The 22,353-nt window shown below is 42.8% G+C and overlaps 1 protein-coding gene across 3 annotated transcripts in view; it reads right to left on the reverse strand.

Moving 5' to 3' along the window:
• Positions 1-20,758, reverse strand: part of LOC106964170 (RUNX family transcription factor 2) — a 70,577-nt gene extending 49,819 nt beyond the window's left edge. The window contains exons 1-2 of one of the 3 annotated variants that reach the window (XM_015059512.1): positions 18,914-20,758; positions 18,558-18,681 (exon numbers count right to left, since the gene is read on the reverse strand). In XM_015059512.1, the coding sequence (XP_014914998.1) occupies positions 18,558-18,615 (58 nt within the window). In that variant the 5' untranslated portion in view covers positions 18,616-18,681; positions 18,914-20,758. Of the gene's footprint in view, positions 1-18,557; positions 18,886-18,913 lie in introns of those variants that run through there. The other 2 variants (XM_015059509.1, XM_015059510.1) reach the window with 2 other exon arrangements.
• Positions 20,759-22,353: the final 1,595 nt, after the last annotated feature.

Here is a 22,353-nt window from a genome sequence, read left to right on the forward strand (position 1 = left end):
TTTTTTTTGTGTGTGTTTTTCATCTACTGTGTTACACTGGCTTGGAGTCATCGCACAGTAGGAGAAGTCACTAACAGTAGAGAACCACTGCGTGCCGCGTTGAGCGGGGATGTGCGCCGTGTGATTTATGGCAATATTGTATTTCTGCCTCTCAGTTTCGATTATTTGCTTTCTTAAAAAAAAAAAAAAAAAAAAGAGCTCCAACTCGCCCGACGCTTTTGTGACTAATTTTCCTGTCGAGATTATCAAACGGGGAGGAAAAGTTTCTGTTGTCGGTCCCGCTCGGAGTGACGCGGCCCCGTGTGAACTGCTAATATGTGCAACCGCTGTCTATTATGTTGACAGCAAGCTAAACAAAGCGGAGAAGTCTCTCTGCTCTGCTTGTGGGATCCCTGTAAGTTTGCAATGAACAACTCCTCACTTTGAACAGATGACAGCATGGCATAATGCTGCAGTTCAAGCAGAACGCATGCGACTTATTTTTTTTTTTAACTTTGTTTAACCCATTGAGATAACAATGCTTCTAATGCCAGAGTCCATAACAACAACAACAACAACAAAAATCATAAATATCCTACCAACAAGAACGGAATCAAAGGAGCAACACTATTCCAGGTTTCCAAGTTAACGATATATAATGTAAGTCCTTCCATCAATGGGGAGCTAATGTTTGAAGAGCAGGTTAGCTTAATTTTGTACATGAGAACCATCAGAAGAATGGTTTCCTACATTTGAATAACATTTACTATTTCGGTTCGTGTTGTTAGTAGTAGCTGCCTGGTCACTGAGCAATTAGCAAACCACACTGGTTTCCAAACGTTGAGCCGAAATTATTTGATTAAATTTTGTTGGATGTCATTCCCAGACCCAAGTTCTCTCTTCAGAGAACACCACGTGCAGTAAGTAGCCAGTTATTTTGTATTTAGCAAACAAATACCGACATAATGAGTACCAACCACTAAGAAGCAAGCCAAGTGCCACCACAGTTAATGAACTACTGTTCTAAGCGATAAAGATGTTCACTTAACCAATTCCTGAAGTTTGCAATTTATTAACTCGAACAAAAGCCCATGAAAATCCCATGATTTGTCTTTTTGTCATTAAGCACCAGTTTCACATTGGCCAAATGACTTTGTAAAAGGAATGAATTGCGATGGAAGAGACTCTGCTTCTACTTATAAAGATGATGCTTTTGTATCCATAGGTGTGTAACACTGTGCTTACAATTGATACACATCTAGATCTATACCTCTTCAAGATAAGTTACAGAACCAGAAATAGAAGAAAAAAAAAGAACTGGTCCCAAGATTAACCCTTGCCTCTAAAACTGTGAAGTTCTTATTACCTGTAGACACAAACCGGGTTCATTCACCCAGATAGGTAGATTAAAAAACAATTCAACACAAGGCAACAAAAAGCTTACATGAAGCAGCCTTTATAAGACAAGGCTATAATCTACACTGTCAAATGCTTTAGAAAGATTTCCTGAAAGCCCACTACAACATGGTTTGTTATCCAAAGACATTGCTAAGCCTCTGCACTCACGTAGTTTAGCGAAGTTTAGGTTCTGAAGAGAAACAATGAGAACACTTATAAACCCTATTTTTACTTGCACCCTCTTCTTACATCAGCACGCGGTGCACTCTCATCACTCAAAAGAAAAAAAAAAGTGCATTCACTAAAGACTTTGGATTAAAGATCCATTTCACAGTGCTGCATTTTTCAAGACGCTAAATTATAGGTTTCTAGTGACGAGGACCAGGCTTTTTCAGCTCTAACGGGATGTTTCCACGTTTGGCAGACTACCAGCCCAATGGCCTGCCAGAAAGCCAATCAAGTGAGCCCACCGGGCTCTGCAACAAAACCAGCCAAAGACCCAGTCTGCCAGCCAATCAGCCCAAAAGAACACACGTGCCGCCTTGAAAGTAGCGTCACAGATAGCGGGCCGACTTGTGAACCGGGGCAGAGGACGGCGACGGGCCTTGGCTTTATTCGCCCTGACCTCATCGACGCGAGTCACATCCACGCACTGATCCCAGATCAGAGCTGAGCCCTTAATGACTGTTTTTGACCGAGCCTGTGACATCACCGTGAGCCGTTGGGATGAGGACGGCACGTTCTGTGGCGTGCCTGTTAGTATGATCGTGTGTCTGGGCATTTTTAATGTGTAACTACTTTCAGAAAGTCGTACAGGACTTGAAGGAGGCTGCGCCGGCACAGTTCGTCTGATATTTTACTCAGCAAAGGCAGAGGGGAGCATTAAACGAGATGGAGACAAGGAGGGGGCGGCTGCTCGCTGCTTGTGGCAGGAGGGTGGGTGGGAGTCTGGAGGAGGGGGTATAAAGACAATTTCCTCCCCGCTCTTATTGCTCTGACTGTCTGCCGCCTACTGCCTTCATGGAGGTCCCTAATTGAGATCACTTGTACTTAAAAATAGGAACAAAAAAGGAACTTCTGCGGGCTAGAAGATGGAGAGGAGAAAATAAGGCAGTAATATGTGATGAAGGCTGCCATTAAAGAGCCCCAATGATAGATCTGAGCGACCGGAGAGCAGAGCCGAGAACTCTCTCTGAGTCTGCCAGCGAACCTTTAGTTGTTGACGTGTCTCACACCACCTGCTGTCAAAGCGTGCGCGTGCGTGTCGGCTCACTTTCGATGTGTGTCTGTGTTGCTCTTTCACGGGGTTGGGTGACAGTGCCTGCGGCTGGGGCCAGAAACATGCCAAACAGAGGGAGTTCAGTTCTTTCACATTTAAATTGTAGATTTCTTTTACATTGCCGCGACCAAACATTTTTTAAACCTGCCAACCATATTTGACCTCCCTTTCCCTTCGCAGCTTTTGTAGCACTAGCTACGCTCAGTTCCTTCGTCGATTTGGACCACAGCATCAGTAAACTCCGCAGGTTTTTCCTATGAAGCACGCGTCGATCACCCATGATTATGCTATTAATCAAACTATGACCGCTCGGAGACTGGTTTGGCGGATTTGCTCGCAGGAAACGCAGCATATCCTGGATAGGTACAAGGCCCCGACTGGGAACAGGAACCCCTGTAAAGAACGTTTTTGTTGGACCGAGACCATCTGTAGGTGCTAAAGACAATACAGACAGTTGGGCTAGGCCAACATTCCACTTTACACGTTCCCCCTTCCTCTGTGTATTTCACTGGTCTACTTCCTCCCTGCAAACTAGCCGGCTAGTACCAAAATATTTATAGTACATCTGCAAGACACGCGGTTCTCATGTATCCAAGAGCGCTTAGCCCCCACGTACATTATGCGAGGCAAAACTAACACCGCACTCACAGAGGGGTATTTCTTTCTGTTGTCCCTGTCCGTAGAGTTTGACTGATGATGATTTATGTGGGCTACGGACACACGGGGAAAGACAGATAGAGTGACTGCATGGCGTGAAGGCAGACAAGCGGTAGCACTCGCAGGGGACCTATCGGCTATCACTTGACCATTTCCAGCGCTGCAGCTTGGAAACTGGAAGGACAAGCACAGGCAGGAATGAGGGAGAAAAAGGAAGGAGACGTTGGGAAAGGATATATGTATGTATATACAGGAAGGTAGGTGAGAGGAATGTTGAGGAGCACTGGACCCAAACCGATGTGAGAAGGGATGCCATCATGGATGCTCAATTGCACACAGACATAAACATTCAAAAACCACCGCATGTCTGCAAATGTCCCATGCACAATTTTAGTTTTGGGGTATTTAAAGTTTGAATTAAATTTACCGTATGTTTTGTTTGGCCGCCGTCAAAGCTTGCACATCTCGCATGGACATATATTATAAGTCAGTCCATGAAAGAAAGCCTTCATTTACTGGCACCCTTGCTAAAGATGAGTGAAAAGCCCTAAATATATATGTAGCTTTTATTTCAGTAGCACAACCTAACACTGAAAAATCTAGAAATACCTTGTTTTCAGCACTTAATCTTCTAGACTTTAAGGTCGGATGATAGCTAAATGGATCTTTGGCCATTCCTCTTTTCACACCTCGCAGTTTTTCTGTAGGATTTAGGCCTGACGACCTAAATGGCCATGAAGTAGCTGCTGATTATTTTGTCTGATGAACCATTTCTGAGTTGGTTTGTCGGTATGTTTTTTAGATTGGTATCAGAAAAATGTCATGGCCTTGCAGGATAAAAGTAATCAGATATTTCAAGAGCTTATGACAACACACACATTGAAACCTAGACTTGTGGATCCGCAATGGCCCCACAGCATCACAGATCCTCTACCATTCCTGGGCATTAGGTTGTTTTCCACATACTCCTACCAAACCCACGTGGAATGTTGGACAAAAAAACAAAACACTCAATATTAGTCTCACTGGACCAAAGCACATGGTTCTAGTTAAAGGCCTATAGTATTTAGCAAACTCCACTTGTTTATGTTCGGGAAAATGCTTCTACATGCCAACAACCATTTGGCATCTAGATGATGCCTCGTAATTGTATATTTAGCTCCCTTAACATCCTTCTCACCATGCGTGGTGGCAAGATAAATGCGGTTCCTCGTCCAGCTTTCTTTTTCACATGGCCAGTCGACTGAAACGTTTTATTTTTTGGATCTGACTGTACACATTGGCAGGCTTAGGTGTGTAGCTGCTTTCTTGTTTCTGACTTATGGTGGAAAAACACATCTGCCGCACTTGAATGGCATAGTTGCTTGTCTGCCTGAGAGAAACTGACCTCAGTTTCACATCAGATTTATACCGTAGAGAAAAGGAAGTTTTGGATTACTAATAAGAATTTCCAAGAAACTCTGATCGCATTAAAAATGTAGACAAAAGGGATCGTCCGGGGTGCCAATTATTATGTCAAACATGGATCTTTTCCCTCCCCCGCCCCACACACACAGACTAAATGTTCTAAAATTAAAGTTGTTTTAATTTTCACAAGATGATACCTGTATAGTAAAAGACTGATTTATTTAAAGGCTTTGTACTCATCTTTACTGGGGGTACCACAAATATGGCCGACCAAATATGCAGAAGCACATGCATACAATTTTTTTCTTTTTTTTTACCTTAACTTGTGGTAAACAATACTGAAACTGCCATTAGATCCAGTGAATGTTCCCAACTCTGAGACAACAGCTGAAAAGCAACTCTGTGAGAGTTCACTTCCTTCTCTTTTTATCCTTTCTGAGTCCAAGAAACATACCTGACGTATGCAGGCCGGGGGCCACACATACTGGGTTCGAATTCCCCCCCATTTACATGTCAGAATCGCCTCCAAGAAGACTCCGCTTACGCCAGGTCTTGCTTCCGAGTGCTCCCTTTGCTGAATGAGTTAATTTCAGAGTGTCTCGGCTGACGCAGCTCTCTCAGAGATTGGCATTTGCCTTAAACCTTAGCCTGTAATTATCCCGAGCCCATTAGGCGACTGGTCAGAAATGACTCACAGCAAGGTGGGCGTGTGGAGAAAAATGACAAGAGGATGGAGCTCACTTTCATAGCCTGCAGCCTGAGATGTCCTCGGAAGAAATCAGCTGCAGACATCTTTGGAAAAAATACAGATTTAATGAAGGAAACATCATCAAAGTTTGGCGAAATTTCCCTCGGAGATAAATGATCATTGTCTGATTGTGTGACCTATGATCCAGGATTTTCCACATGTATTCGGGTTATTCCAGAGGTTGTTAAAAATTTCATGTCATGTCTGCTCTGCGCCTAGCCAAGACTCGGATGACGCCAGCTTTATAGAGTCTAAATTGAGTCTTGAGCAGAGTCTCATCAACTGCTGGGTCCCACGAGGAACATCAATTACGTTGCGAAACACTGTCCCTCAAACCCAATCTATTCTGCGGTGTTGCATTATGGCAAAGCTGAGAATTTCAGCGTCACATGCATTAAATATCCCCCTCTCTGGCAACAGAGTTGTTGGGATGTGGTCTCGAGCTGACAATTAAATTGTCCGCTCGGAATACACTCTGGAAGCGCGAGATTTATGACCAATCATTTTGCGAGAACTGATCATCCTAAATATTTTAACTGGATTTTATAGCACCGTAGATCACTCTGCTGTGTTCGTGAATCCTCCGGGGAACTGAAAACTGTCCCCAGTAGTTGCAGAACTCATTTAGACACAATTAGAGAAGCTCTAAACACTCCAACCTGCTCTCACTGAACCATGGTTTAAGAGACTGCATCACCAAGAAGGCTGTTTTTGCATCATTCTGGGGAAAAAAAGAGGTAACTGTCTGACGACTTGCTACCCACAAAGCCTTATCGTTTACCACCCTGTACCAGGTTCAGGCCACGGAAACCAACTTCTGCCAGTAAAGACTCAGAGAGCGGATACACACGGTTAAAAGCTGTAAACATTAAACCCGTGTTTACATTGCGAACCATTCTTTTTCATCAGTAATAACCTCACACTGTGAGCCTGATGATTGGGTAATATTTATTACAGGCCTTCGGGGTGTGCTTTGCTTTCAGCCTCGCTAATGTCTATAAAACCTTCCACTCTCGGCCTCGACTGTCGCGCAGACGAGCTCACTCAACCTGATTGCATATGCGCTTTTAATGCAGGCCTCCGCGGTGCCTTCAATGTGCACAGGTCATGCAGGCAAACGCATGTGGGCGTGTATGTTACACACATGTGCGCTGCAGTAAAAGGGACGGGCTCTGAGACTTTGGTTAACCAGGCTATAATTTGGAGGCCCAGCAAAGACTCCCAGCAGCCTCGCTCTGTTTGTTTACCAGTGAGACCGATTCTGCTGTTCCCGCCGCTTCTGCAGGGTCCAGCAGGACTCGTGCATGTTGATCTATCTGGCTGTGTGCAAATGAAGTGAATCTAAGTATATGTTCTGTGTGAGAGCAAAACAGGCCAATAAAATGCAAAGACCATTTGAAATACATTTCTTTAAAAGAGCATGCAGTTGTTTTCATTTTAGAAACCCATATTTCTATGAAAACGAAATAATCCTGGCAGTCATTTTAGAGCGAAGTGGGTGCAATTTCTATTATTATTATTTCTTTTAACAAATTTAAATGAAGTATTTATCAGAATTAGTAAGTATACTAGTTGTAATCATACACAGGAAAACATTCCTAGTTTGATTATTGTGAGACCAGTCCTAGTTTCTAGATTTTTGGCACAAATTTAGGCATCAGTAAAATAAGTTGTTGCTCAGTGACTCCAGACCAGCAGGGGGCCCCCATGAGCGCTTAGCTTCTCATAGAAGTAAACATTCCCATGGTTATAATTTGTGGTTATTTTGCATTTTTAAATTTGCTTTAATAATAATAATAAAAAAGTATTAAAATTCTTTAAATTTGCATTTATTTAGAGTATAGGGATATGAAAATGTAGCAGTTGTATTCACACAGAGAAAACTTTTCATCATCCAACAGTTATTTTAAGGTTCAAAACTGTAACATTGCTAGTTTTCTTGTTAATTCTGCTAATTGTGTGTATTAGTGGTCACATTTAATAGACGCTGTAAAACAAAGTAAATTATCACTAAATTACAATTTTCCATATATACTAACTAATTAAACCGCCTCTCCTTTCCAACTGAGCCGAACTCCAGAAATGGCTGCCAGACCAAATTAATAAACAAGAGAAATAACTTACTTATTGTTGTGCGGTTTTTAAAAATTTTTAAAAACCACTTGTTGCCTTTTTAAGATAAAATTATGAAACTTTGCTAATTTAAAAACTGGTAATTAGTAGCTGGTGGGTTTAACTGCAACAACGGAACCACACTGCTTTCCACTCAGGGCCCCAGATTAACGTTGGGCCGGCCCTGTCTCCTATGATCCACCGACTACATTTTCATCCTGAAATGTCAGCCTTCTCATAAATGAAAAAAAGACGAAATAAATGATGCAAACTTCCCGAAAGAAACACCCTTGCATTAAAAAAATGTTTGTCAGCAAAAACTGACTGACTTCTATTTTTGTTTGTGTTGAGTCTAATTCTCCAGAGACCAAACCGCTCACTTTCTGTCCCTGTTGGGCTTTTTTTCCCCCTTCTTCTTCTTTTTTTCCTGCCCCCGCCGTAATCCTCCTCCCAAGCAGGACTAAAAAGAAAACAATGCAACTCAATAGACCGGAGCTCACAGCCTTTCATTTAGCCGTGACTTTGAATCATCTTTGCTCTGTGTGAGCTGTTTTCCTTCACACAAACACATATGCTGCAGCGTCGCAGCATCGTAGGACTCCTTCACGGGAGAGGAAGAAAGGCAGGAGGAGAAAAGGAGCTTTCAAAATATCACTCTAATAAAATATTCCCGCTCCTCTGGGATGCTCATTCAGCATCAGGGGAGGTAAAGTGGAAAAGGCCCGTTATTGGTCTCTGTCCAACAAGGAGAACGAGAGAAAAAGAGTGAGAGAGAGACCTATTTCCTTTGAGGAAAGATGTGAAGTAAAATGAACAGAGTAACAGCTGAAGGAAAAACTTTTAACTGCAAAATAAAAAGAGGAAAAAAAAACTACAGATGACTGTAAGAGAGCAGCTGCCTGGGTGAGTGACAGGATTCAGCTCCAGACCGAAAGTCTACCCCAGCAAGGATCAGACTGTATGTATGTATATGGACTTTGATCAGCCAGAGCAGCCCGTCGGAGCAGCAGTGTGATTTGATTGAGAGAGTGTGTAAACTGGAACAGCTCACGGATCAACACAAAAACAAGAGAAAAACTCTTAAAAGACGTCCTCCGCCCCAGTCAGTCAGAGGAAAGTGCTTTCAAACAACCCGAAATGTATCTCAAGGGATTTTTTTTTTTTTTTTGCAGGTTGGTAACATTGCTGTCCTTGCAGGAATAGTTTGAAACTGTGTTTTATTTTTTCTTCAAAAGCCAAAAGAACTGCAGACTTAAGAAAGTGGTAGCAGGAAAAGACGAAATAACTTTTCAGTATCAGAATAAGCCAGGCTGGCACTGCAGTTCTCCAGATACGGCCAGCATTCTCAAAGACATTTTGACAAAACTATTTTATTCTGTAACTTTCCCTCCCATTTACTTTCAATGTAAGACAGCGAGGCTGTATCTTGATGGACTGGTAGTGATCGGGTCCAATACGACTGAATTCACCAATCCTGCCATGATTCACATCAGGTAAGCAGAATCCAATACGATGCATCAAGTTACGCCATGATACAAAACAATACTGCACAGAACGATACGGTCTGGTACAATGTGAAATGATGCAATACACTAGAATGAAACACGGGAATGAAGCTTTGTGGCTGAGTGAGAAAAACTATTCAATTATTTATAATATAAAGGACATTTATTAAACAAGGGGTTACAGCTCCTCTAGAGTGGGACTAATTTTGTAATTTTGATAGTTCACAAATAGGGAAGTGACAGGAAATTTTGTGACATTTGGTGCAAGAACAAGACAACTTAGCTGCTGTGAGAGTTAAAATGGCATTTAGAATCGTTAAAGTTAGCTTTGGTGTGTTATAGCCGTTTTTACACTGAGTAGTGTAAAAAACATGAGCTCAGGACCTCTCAGCTACTAAAACATATGTTACAAATTTTGCAACGTTCCTGATACCTCTCCATGTGCACACGTTATATAAATTTAGGATTGTATTTATGTGTCGTTCACAATTTTGTCAGTCTTACATTTTTCAAAATTTGATTTAGGTTCATTTGTTCATCTGTTCTGTGTTCTGAACTCAGTGACAGAAGAGCTTTTTCCAGAAAACCTGGTTGGACACTAGGGTTATTTCGGCACAACTATGAAATAAACTGAACTTCATCTCCTGAGATACGGAGAAAGCATCTCACTGTCGGCACACATCCTGTTCAGCTTGATTGTTTAAAACAATTTATATATTCAAATGTGTGCGTCCATCTGTTTGAAAAGAGTAAATAATTGATAATCTCGTCGTATTTATCACTGGTTACTATTTTTTGTCCACAAATACAAAAAAAAATATATCAATTCAAATACACAACAGCAGCCTAGTTGTTGCCTTTTCATACTATTCTTTTTGATTCTCATCTCCCTTTAGTGCTCTACCTGGGATTTCTCTCATTGAGCTTGATTTCTCAAGTACAATCTCAACCAGGTCAATCAGCGAACATAAAGAGAAGTTGTGAGCCATGATGTTGATCGCAGTCTGCCTGTAGTTGTAAAAATGGCAGCCGAGGAAATGAACGAACAAACTTCTCTTTCCGCAGTGGAGGACGGTCGCTTGCAGCTGTAAGTTTCATAACGTTGACTTGCCGTATTACGTACATCACAGCCAAACGTTAGGAGTTGTAGATTAGTAGTATTGTGTATTTAATAAGAAGTGTCATTTAAAGGAAAATTTAACAGGTTTTTATAGATTTGTTACTTCTGTATAAACTTACTCAAGGGAAATAGAGCCAGCAAAAAAAATAAAAATAAAAATAAAAATCATTACAGTATATTGTTTCTTTGCATAGGTTAAGTTTGCAAAGATTTAAATAAAACACTTCAATCTGAAGATTTCTCTCCAGTTTCTTTCCTTCTCTCTCTCTCCTTCCTTCTTCCTCTCTAGAGGCCACTCTACAAATGAGAGCTACCTTTTCTCGCTTCCCCCTCTCTCCCCAGAGACTTGTCAATGTCAGCTACACACCCGATTCAAAGTTCAAAGACTAGCATCCCACTAAACACACCTACACACACTCCTCTACCCCCCCACCCTCCCAAACCCTCCACTACCTCCACCCTTTGTGTCCCTGGGGCGTATTTCATTTTGGTGTTGGTGAACACACTTGTGTGCCGGTGTGTGTGCGTGTGTCTGCGAGTGTGTGCGTGCCACAGGTGGCGCGGCGCTGGTGACTCTGACTGTTGTGGTGGCCAAAAGCATCACCGCCCCATCGCATTTGTCATCGCCCTTTTCCTGAAAGCGTGGGTGGGAGGGGACCTCGGAAGGGACGGGAAGGGAGGTAGGCGAGGAGAGCTGATGACGGCAAATTGCAACCTTTGACAGTGCCATATGGGAGGTGGTTCTGAAGAGTCAGCCCTACGGAGGACCAATCTGTAGCTACCGGCCGTCTCTACCCTCTGTTTTTTTTTGTGCTGCTCACTACATCTCTCCCACCGGAATCCGCGACACATGAAACGTCCGTCTCCCGTGCGTCGTCGAATCACGGAGTGGTCGGGAACCATAAAAAGCTTGTGTGGGTGTCGTCGAGTGGGTGGGCTCCCCGACGTTCAGGTGTATTTGATCTGTTGTGTTCACACCTCGACGCTGGCAGGGGAGCCCCCCCCCCACTCCCCGCCCCTCTGCGTGGGCTGGTAATTCGAGCAAATTAGGAGATGGGGCCTGTGTGCCATTAATGACACCCCACACCCTCTGCTGCACATCCACCTATTGTTCCCTCCCCTGCACACACCTTTCTTTTCTTCCGCGCCGAATCGCCCCCTCCTCGGTCCCATCTGTGCCTCCTGCTCAACACTCAGCCTCAGTCAGGCTGAAGGAGCAGAGTGTGTGGAATGCACACACACATAAACATATAGCGCACATGGGGGCGGGCTGAGGGGTTCGCCAGGGAAGGGGGGGGATTGGTTCCAGGTGTCAGTTTGAGTGAGCGCATTAATCAAGCGGACAGATCTTCCTGACAGACACCTTCACACACACTCGAAGCCCTCGCACAGCATACACACTTTACAGTAGAGCTCCTACATATTCAGCTCCATGCAAAGGTATTAATGCTGACAGAGGTTTTCCATGTTTTGTCAGGACTTTAATGTATTTAATTAGGATTTTGTGTGACGGGCCAAAACAGAGTAATGGTGAAGGAAAAAGATATATGAGTTGAAAATGTTTTTTTCAAAATCTGAAAAGTGTGGCAGTAATTTGTATTAAGACTCAAATACTATAGGGTCTGCATTTCCATTGACCATTCAGTTGCGCAAATTGAATTTACAAAGGGAAAAAAACCCCCCCCAAAAAAACAAGTTTTTCAAAATAAAAGCCTGCACTAGGATGAAGTGGTTTTTCAGAGCTGTGTCAAAATTGGTGTATTTCGCAAAACTACGATAGAAACACTTTTTCCGCATCAGGCCAGTTTTCTCTAGACAGCGCTCAGACGGCTCCACCAGAAGTCTCACAGCATCGCTCAGTTCACCAAAAACTGACTTTGACATTCGAACGTGTTGAAGCCGTCGCTTTTCTGTAAAACTCCCAAAATCTCAGGGATCTGTATAGGTTGCCGATTCCCAGGGTCTTTCCTCATATAAGTGTTTACATCTGTCACCGCCATGCATTTTTATCACCTACTCACGTGTGATTTTAATTGCATTTCTTATTTCATGGAAACACCGCAATTGCTAAATTGTGTTTTTTCGACATTAAGAGACTATCGAAAAAGTTTTGCGTGCATTTGCAATGGAAACGCAGCTCATGTTTCCTCTAAAAATAGTAGAGAATTTGCCCAGTTGCCCCTAAGAGTCATAATAAACACTCCTGTGTTCTGTGAAGGCCTCAAGGTAAAGGTAGAAATAGACTTTAAAGTAACATTTTAAGCTCTGACCATCACCTTGAGCTCAATTCTAATCTGTTATCTGACAACATAAACTCTCAGGTCAGGAATGCAGCAAAGAGGCCCATGATGACTCTGGAGGCGCTGCAGAAATCCTCAGCTCAGGTGGGAGAGATATTCAACAGTTCAACAGAGCACTGCAAACCTGGGCTTTACGGAAAACCGACGAGAGGAAAGCGCCGTGAAGATCTACTGAAACTAAACTACATGCAGAACTTTGTGTGAGACGAGGAAACTCGCATCTAACAAGATGGTCGGAAAAGGTGTGGAGACGGATGGAGGTAAACGCAGGACAATCCCTAGAGGAAAACCTGAAGACTGGACTGGGGCCGAGGTTCACCTCCCCACTGAACGGCTTTAAAGCGACAACAGAAGCGCTTCGATAAAAGAATATTCACGCGTTAGAAACTCCCACAGCTAAATCCGATTAAGATTTTGTTGCAAGACTTGGAACGTCGGCATTCCCAGTGGGGCTCGCCGTCCTATCTGACTGAACTCGAGCCAATTTGCAAAGACAAATGAAGTTTGTGGTGTTAATGGGACAAAATGTGGAAAAGTTTAAGGATTATGAAAACTTTAAAAAAGACACGCAACAACAGGCTAAAATGGTAAAATGTTTGACTATTTAAAAATATTTAAACAGTTACACTCGTAGACGGATCACATTTGGCTACTTGGATACCAGTTTAATTCATTCCTAGAAATGAATCAAATTAACTCATGTGTGCTTATTTAATCACTTCGTGGATGAGCCACTCCAGCTCCTGCTCTTTTTTATTATCCTTCGCAGGAAAGTGCAGTTTTTTTACATATACGTTTGAGTCCATCTCGAGTCAGAGGGGATACCGCATTCCTTTCAGATTAAACCAAACAGGGTGAAATAGTTGGCCATTTTTCCCCCGTCGCAGACGAGAACAGGTAGCGCCTTGTGCCGGTGCTGCGGGCCGCGCTCTCATTTACTCACATCGTTACAAGCTGAATCCAAACACGGGGAAAGCGCAACACTCCATATTTCCTCTTAATACAGAAAAGGCTGAAAGTCCAAGCGGGTGGGGAGGGGTGTTGCGGGATGATGTTCAGGTTTCCCTGCGGTTCGAGATCGCTGTATCAGCTTGGCCCGAAGCCGTCTGCTGATCGAATAACAGGAATCAAACGCAAATAAAGGTGAAGGTGGCGATGGGGGAAAAAAAGGAAGGACTTGACACGGGACAGAGCGAGGTGAAGCGGCTTGTGTTTCATTAGAATGAACCCGGTCCAAGATAGACCAATTTTGAAAGTGTTAGGTAGTTACTTCCTCTCTGAGGGCTTATATCGGATAACGGTAATTCGCCCAGCGTGATGCTGCTGTTGCTGCTGCTGCGGAGGACGAGGGCCTGAACCCGCTAAGTGTTGAAAAAGCGCTGCTTTAAAAGATTCGCCGGTTGACGGTTACCCGTCAATGTGTAGAGGAGTCGAGAGTTCGAAAAGCTATCCAAAATCAAACCGATCAGACTTTTACTTTGAATAAAAATGGCAAAGATTTGGACAAAATTGTAAAAAGAGAAAGAAAAAAGAGATAAAAAAGAGAGGTTAGCAGTAACTGTGTTTAAAAAGCGAGTCTATCGTCAACACTATCAACAGGCAGAACAGTCAGCTGGCAGGTCACCTTATCATAATAGTGTAATTACTCCCATTGCAAGCGGGTATTGGGATAAAACGAAAGATAATACACGCTGCCTTGTGAAAATGTGCGCCGAATTGTGGGTTTGTTGTCACAGTCTTCATATTACAGGGATTAGAGTAATCTCATTTGTTTTAACAACTCTCCGTTCCTTCTCTTCCACCGAAGCCAGACGATAATCCATGAACTAATAGCTCAGAGTTAGGAAGGAAAACAGAATCCAATCGTTTGCAGGTTATTTGCTGTATGTTAAATTACATGCAGAAGCGCTTCTCACAAGTTTTTGCTGGCAGACTTTTGTTGGCTATTTAACCTGTGCATGTGTATGAGATTCACATGAAACGATAACGCTGAGTAAAAGTAAGTTTCACTGTATTTACACAACACATTACTTGGTGTTAACTGCCTCTATATAATGCAGGACATCCACATTTATTTTTATAGTTGCTTAAATCATGTAGCATACTTATTGTTAGTAGTAATAATGATGGTATTAGCTACGTGTAGTTATTTTTTTTTATTATTTTGAGAGATATGCTTATGTTCCTGAGAGGTTATTGTGCAGAATTTGATCCATTTTTTATAGGAGTTGGATATTTTGTCAGCCTATCTGCCATTCGCAGTCAGCTGCTAACAAACATACTATAAAATAGTTTAACTAAGAGTGATAGGTGGTGCTTCTTCCACGTTCCAGCTCATGAGAGGACATGAGCTGGAACGTGTCCTCAAGTCCTCATGAGAGGACGTGAGGAACTTTTTACTTTGTTTTTGTCTTCAGAAATTGATAAAAACTGTGATTTAATAGAATCTGTCGGCAGAGCAGGGTAATCCAATCCATCCACTGATATTTTGTCTGATTACATCACAGGTTTAATGCTATAAAAGCACTGACAATGCTCGGTTTTTGGGTGTCATCGTGCTACGTGGGAGAGCAGGTGCCTCAAAGTCCTCCTGGGATTTGATTCCCAAACTCAGGAGACTTTTTTCATTTCACAAAAGCATTTCACAAACAGAGAGAAAAAAAAAAGTTTGTAATTTACCTCAAACTTACAAGGGAGACTTCACTTCAACGAGACACATCCAGGCATTTTACGAACCTAAAATCCCCAGAGACCCTGAACCAACAAGAGTGACGGGTTCTTGCCCCTTTTAGTTTCCTGTTTTTTTTTTTCCAACTACTTCCAAACAGATGAATTTATCTTTCTTGCAAAGTGTAGGCTCCTTTATTCAACTCAGCTGACCACCACTGCACAGCAACCGGTCTGTCAGGGTCAGCGCTTTGTCACTGTATGAATTTATGACCCATACAGTCATAAATCGAGGCTTGCTTCGGCACTTTCTCACGTATCGCTTTACAAGAACTTTAAAAAATTAGGAACATGATCAGAGAATGTTTCTGTTGTGTTGTAAAGAGAACTCTCAAACCCTCCATATACTGTGAAAACCAGCCCATGCCTACTCCGAACCTTTGTTGCCTTCGCAGCATCGCTGTAGAAAGGGTGAAAATTACAGATAGTTTCCTAAAAAAAAAAAAAAAAAAGTGGGAATAGCTTGTTTCAGCCCATTAAAATCACAGGTTATTGTGTTTCCATGACACTCTCATTCAGACCGTAATAGCTACCTGTAGCTTAAGTTTTGCCCGCAACAAGCCCACCAATCGCTGCTTGCACATTTCACTCACATTACAGAGCGGGTTAATCCATGTCTGAATAAATCCTGATCACGTTAACACTCTGAACCTTTCTGTTTTCCCCCTCGGGAACAAGCGTAGGCTAATAGGTTTTATTAGCCCGGGCAGTTTGCAAACACAAACAGAAGCGTTTTTACTTCATCAAGTATGACCCTGCTGGGATTAAATAGCAAGTTTGCCTCAGAGGTACAATTAAGAGACGCTAAAAAGAGTTCCTTTGAGCGCGGAGTTGAGGGAAGAGTCTCCGCTGCACAGTAGCAGCCAGTGAAGCGCTGCCGCTTTTTTTTTTTTCTTTTTTTCCCCCCCTCTGGCATTTTCAAATTACCTATTGATGAGTGGGCTTCACTTCGCTCCCCGGCTGGGATTGGGGGGATGGGGGAATGGGAGAGGAGGGGTGATGTCTGGTTCACTTTTAAGATGTCTCCAAGAAGCAGGCCTGTGGTTAGATCTAAGGCAATACTTATGCAACAGAAGCTTGCCTTTCTCAAATACATATACGGTTTCCCTTGCAAATTATCCGAGATTTTCTTCAGAGGTGGGGGGGGTGAAGTTTTCCGCATGCAGTCCTCGGATATTTACCCCTTTCGCTTTTGATCGTGTTGACTCGGGTCCCTTTGCCTTTTTTTTTTCTTCTTCTTTTTTTTATTTTTTTATTATTCTTTACTGTTCCTGCACGACTTTATTGAACGATAATTGCTACCCATGACTTAATTGTCTATACGTAATTAGGTTTGTAAGAGAGAAAATAGGCAGTTAAATGTTCCCCAGAGAGGCAGTGGCGGTTGAGTGGGTGCCACACGTGTTGTCGATTATTCTGCCCCTCTCCATCTGATCTGCCAGTATGAGGAGATATAATAAAAGAAAAATGGATTTCGAAGCGATTTAATGAGAAGTGCCTGACGCAAAGTGCCAAGACAAATTTTAATGATCCTCTGTCTTTGCTTAATTAGAAATCTTCGCCAGCTCAGTTTATTGCTGTGGATAAAAAGCTGGGTCTTGAATTAAAAGTGTCCCCGATAAGCAACAATGTGCAGACAGAGTGGAAAAAAACAAACAAACAAACAAACAAACAAAGGGAGGGGGTTTGATGAAAACAGACTGTCGCTGGACCAAACGAAACACGACAACAGAAGGAGTTGAAAATGTGATCTTATTTAAACGGATTTACTAGAAGCTTTTAAAGCGAAGCGAAGATGAAACTTCATTGGGAATTTTAACGAAGCGATTCAAGGAAAACTACTTACGGTGCCACTTGCAATTGTCATGATATGTTAAACATACTAAATCATGTTTTTCTGTTTTTGATTAGGGGGACTGAGTTTTTTCGGGCCTGACATTAAATAACAAGCGGCAATGCCTTTACACTTAAACTAATTATCACTTTCATCTCCTTCCCTACCTGAAATCCGCAGAGATCTACACCTGAATGCACCACAGCAGGCTCTTTTTCTCTTATCCTCTCGTGCCCCAGAGACTCGCCGAAAGGTCAGAGGGGGTTAGAGCGTTAATAGGTGGCGGTGATTGTTAGAAAGCTCCCTCTCTCTCTCTCTTTCTCTTTCTCCACATTCCCTGCAGCCTGCTTCTGTACGGAGCAGCTGTGGCTGACCACGGAGCGACTTCTGCAAAACATCTTTTACGCGTTTGATTTGGACAAGGCGAGCGAAAGCTGCGGAGCGGAGCAGGGAGGGAGACATGTCTTGCATCAGGAGGAAATATTTGCTTCCTTCAATTTGGGAAAAAAAAATCCATGCAATATGGTTAATTTTGCAACCTTGAAGTAGAGTCTGTAAAAGAGCTGTCACAGCAGCTTAAAGTAAATCTACAGGAAGGGGTGGAGGTGGAGGGGGTCTTAAGTGAAACATGCAAGTTGGCCTTCCCAGGTAGCCTCTGCTCCTGTTCAGGAGTTATTTTTGTCCCCTAATTTCAAACAGAGAAACGAGGGGATTAAAAAGTATCCGAGGCGAGGAATTATTTTTAGACGTCCAATAAAAATCAGAACGAAGTGGTTGTTCTAAATCCGAGTTTATGATGAGTTTGCTCAGTTCCGAATTTCCGTCAGCCGGTTCAAGCCGCTGCGGTGCTGGAGGAAATCTAAACAGATTAATTGATGACAGCAGAGCGACCGAGCAGCTTTAGGAAGCGATTACAGATCCCTCTTGGCAGCCTAATCAATACTGTATTCCCAACAGAGACACATAAACCCACACACAGCCCAGTAATCCCCACATCTTGTTCCAATGCTCAACTGTAAACTCCCTTGCGCAGCGGCTGTTTACGTCTGTCAAAAATATCACCCCTGCCTTTGTTTTTGGTTCTGCAATGGCATCGCTCTCTAAATCTAAGGGTACGTTGCACAAACATGTCATCTCCCTCTTCCAGGAATATTTATAAACACTGCATATAAGTAAATACTGGAATCTCTCAGTGCAGATTTAATTTTTTATTTTTTTTTGGTCACTTGTCAAAAAGTCTTGATGACGGTTGGGTCTCTCTCTTCCACCACAAATGCTCAAAAAATTGATGGCGGTGACCTCGGCTGATCCTCGTCTGGATTCAAATCCTTCAAGATCTTCAGGTCCAAGATCTTTATCCTCATCACAGAAGTTATCCGCATCTCAGCAGCTGACCTCCCCCCCCCACACCGAGTCCTTTCCGTGAACCCAAGCCCCGCAACCGACCTGTTTCCAGAAGAGAATCGGCGACCGGCGAACGTAGGTACTCACCCCAGAAGAAGTTTTGCTGACATGGTGTCACTGTGCTGAAGAGGCTGTTAGATGCCATGGCTGCCTCTGGTTCCAGCAAGCCCCACTTTTGTTCCTCTGCGGTTTCTGTGACCCTCGACACGTCCTAAACCAAGAGCACGCAGCGTGTCATGAAGGCGGAAAAAAAATGGAAAAGCCATCCACAAGACATGCTTCTACGTATCAACTATTTGGATGACCACAAGTAACGACCAGGTTTGGTTTTATAGAGAAAAAAAAAAAAAAAAAAAAAATTGCAGAGGCAAATATCGCTTTTGCGGATAGATCAGATGGTGTCGGACTGGCTTGCCTGGCCAGTGTGGTTGGAACGTACTTACTTGCTTAGCGCCGTCCTTGTGACTGGTGTTGGCCCGTGACGATTAACCATTTACACTCCAGGTCGCCCTCAGACACCAACCCCGAGCCGCACGTCTGTGGTTCTGTGGTTGTTGGGGAGGCGAGCAGAGCCCTCACACAACCCAAAAGGCACCAGCTTTAAAACTCGTCTCTTTCCTGCCCTCCATGCGGCGTCACTGGAGACCCTGGGTCACATGCCCGCCGACGTCATCACGGCACAGCAGCTGAGTGGGACAGCCTACCGTTGCAGCTTGTCTTGCCTCTTGCCTCCCCTTCCAAGAGTTTTTTCCTCTCCCCTCCTTCTCCCACCACGCGTGATCCAGCAGCGTTTTCCAGGCTCTCTTGGGACCCGGTTCCTGACGCTCCCATGAGTCAGGAAGCCTCAGTGGGGGCCAGGTTGCTCAACCGCCCATGCTCCTCTCGGCATATGGGCAACTGTGACTCTCTCTGCCTTGCTCTCCCTTCACTCATTCAGCCCCCCTTCCCCTCCTTCTCTCCTTCCCGTCTATGTCTCTCTCTGTGACTCTGCTGCTCCTTCCCTCAACTCGTTTAACAGGCTGCCGTGCTGCTCCTGTCTGCCTTTGAGCAGGGAGAGCTGAACTTGGTAAGATTTGAGGGTGTGAGTGAAGAGCGAAAGGCTGGCTGGCTGGCTGACTGGCTGGCGGTGTGAGGCTGGGTGTGTGCGACTGCGTGTGTTTGTCTGTGTAAGCATGTGCAGCAGGAGGAGAGAGAAAAAGCGAGTGGAAAGCGGAGGTGCTATGACACTCGGCCGAGGAGACTTGCCCGAAATTTCCTGTTTTCTCCCGTCTCGAATATTGCCGCGCCGCAGACAGCAATTCGTGTTATTGCGTCACGCTCCACTGGCATGCGTTTGTGCATGTGCATTTGCATCCAAGCCAATGCACTGACCCGTCACTGGCCTCCACTAAAGAGAAGGACCGGGGCGATTCCTGTAAGAGGCCACGCATCGCGGCCACCTGTCCTCTCGCTGAGAAGGCTTCACGTCACACAGTCTTGTGAACAATCGGACACACACACACAAACACCCACGTGAATGCAGACACCCTGCAAACCTCCCCACCCCAGCCAACAACCAGTGATTAATCACAGGATAATTCCCATGAAGGCTCAAGCCGTACACATGCTTGCACGCCACAGAGACGGTTGGGCTTTTGATCAGCGATCACAGGTGGGAGCTCTGACGGATCATAAAGAGAGGCGAGGTTTTGGTGGAGAACCAAAAGAATGAGTGGTATGAAGATCATTGAGATAAAAGCTTGGCATCTCATCTTGTCACCGAACAGTAAAAAGTCAGAGAGAAAACTGACATTGTTGTAGTGATTAATAATTGCATAAATCTGCCAAAACGGTCATGAGGTGTGATAGTCGTTCACAAAGAGAAGTCTTTATGTTGCAACTGCAACTTTTAATGTACATGGGAGAATTTTACCTGACAGATCAACATAAAGCGCCACATAATTGCTCAGTTTTGAAAGGCAATGTGAGCCTGCACTCAGCACGTTTCTCTCTCAGTGCAGTTAATTGCGTTCCGTCCTTCTTTGGGTACAGACGGAGCGCTAGCTGTTCTGTGAATGCCTCAGGGGTTTGTTACAGGGCGTTAATGAACGAACAGCATCATAAAGATCGAGGAACACAACAGACAGGTGGGGAATAAGGTGTTGATTAAGATTAAAGAAGAGCTGAGTGATAAAATAAACTTCAAAATAGAACATCTTTCAAGCCAAAAGTGAAAGATGCCCACGGTAACTCTGGAGGAGCTGCAGAGATCCACAACTCTTGAGGAACAATGTATTAGCAGGGCAATGTTTCAGCAGTGCACTCCACAAATCTAGTCTTTATGGAAGAGTGGGAGGAAGAAAATCAACACTGGAGGAAAGCCAAAAAGAGTAACAGCTAACCAGAGCTGGAAGAATGTACCTGGGCAAAACAAACAAACAAAAATTTAACTTTGAGGACTACATGCAAAATGCAATGTATGGCAGAAAAATGCATTGGATATCATACTAAACAGACCATAGCCTTGATGACGGATGGTGGTGTTAGCATCATGATAGGGAAACTTTTTAGCAAAGCTGAGGTTCACCTTCTTGGAATGAAACAAAGTCAGATTTTTCCTTTTGTTTGACAATTATGCAATACATGTATTGAGCTGTCACATAAAATCTCAGAAAAGTACATTGAAGTTTGTGGTTTTAAATTCATATAATGTAAGAAATAAAAGTGTTTTTTTTTGTTTTTTTTAGCAAATTAAAAAAAAATACCTGAGAGAACTTGTTGTATTCGGGAGATTGAATTTTATATGACTAATTGAGTTTGAGGTATTTTCATATTGTTTCAAGAAATACTCAAACATATATTGATTACAATATATGTTTGTTGATTACAAACATATATTGTAATCAACAAATCCGGTACCAGTAGTTAAGATACGTCTCTGTACAATTTTATTTATTTATTTTCTACATCAGATTTGGAAATAACTCTGGTAAAAAAAAACAAACATTGTATGATTGAAATAATGTATGTTCTATACTTCAATGGTTTTTAAAATAATTGTCCCCCAAAAAAAAAACTCAACATTAAAAAAAAAAAAAAAAAAATTGTCATTTCAGTTCAGTAGGCATTTGGAATCAAAGGTATTTAGGAAAGACAAAGTTTTAAAATGTTCTGCTTTTATAGCCGCTGGAGTTTCCACCGTAGCGTTCCTTTGGTCCAAAGACCTTTTAATGAGATGCCAGAAAAACTGGCAGAACAACCAATTTTCTCTGGCCAAGTGAAGCATAAAGTAGCACACCTGCTTCCAGAAAAACATGAGCAGTTTTAATATGGAAAGTAAAGAAGCACCACCCATCACTCCAATGAAGGTTGTCAAAGCTACAAGCAGTATAAAGAGTCGAGCAGCAAACTACATGTTGGCTACATGAGCAGACAGCCCAACAAACTAACCATTAACTTGTATTACTACAAAATAAAGATGTTGTCTTTTCTACTATAAGAAGTGTGCTAACTATGTTATTTAGAGTTTTACTGTAGTCTATATAAAAATAACTGTATGTGGTTTCAAAAAGTGTAATGATTAGTAAATTAAATCATTTAACAGCAGTTTTTTTTTACATTTTGGTGGTGGAATGCATGGTGAAACTCAAAGATGTCATCCCATGAGAATCTTATCATTTTCAGATTTTTTTTTAGTGCTACATGTGATTAATTACAACTTGCGTTGTTTTAAAAAGTAGCGTACTTGTGCAGCAGCAACGCCTCCAAAAAATAAAACCGCCTCACCAGTAAATGACGCATCGGCTTTAGTTTGCACTTTTTTTTTTTTTTTTTTTTTTTTTTTAAAAAAAATGGGGGAAAAAAAAAAAAATTTTTTTTTTTTCCACTGTCTTTTTTTCCCTCC

This window comes from Poecilia latipinna, unplaced genomic scaffold (genome assembly GCF_001443285.1).
Source record: "Poecilia latipinna isolate Pla-1442-1.1 unplaced genomic scaffold, P_latipinna-1.0 Scaffold1631, whole genome shotgun sequence".
Classification (NCBI taxonomy): Eukaryota; Metazoa; Chordata; class Actinopteri; order Cyprinodontiformes; family Poeciliidae; genus Poecilia; species Poecilia latipinna.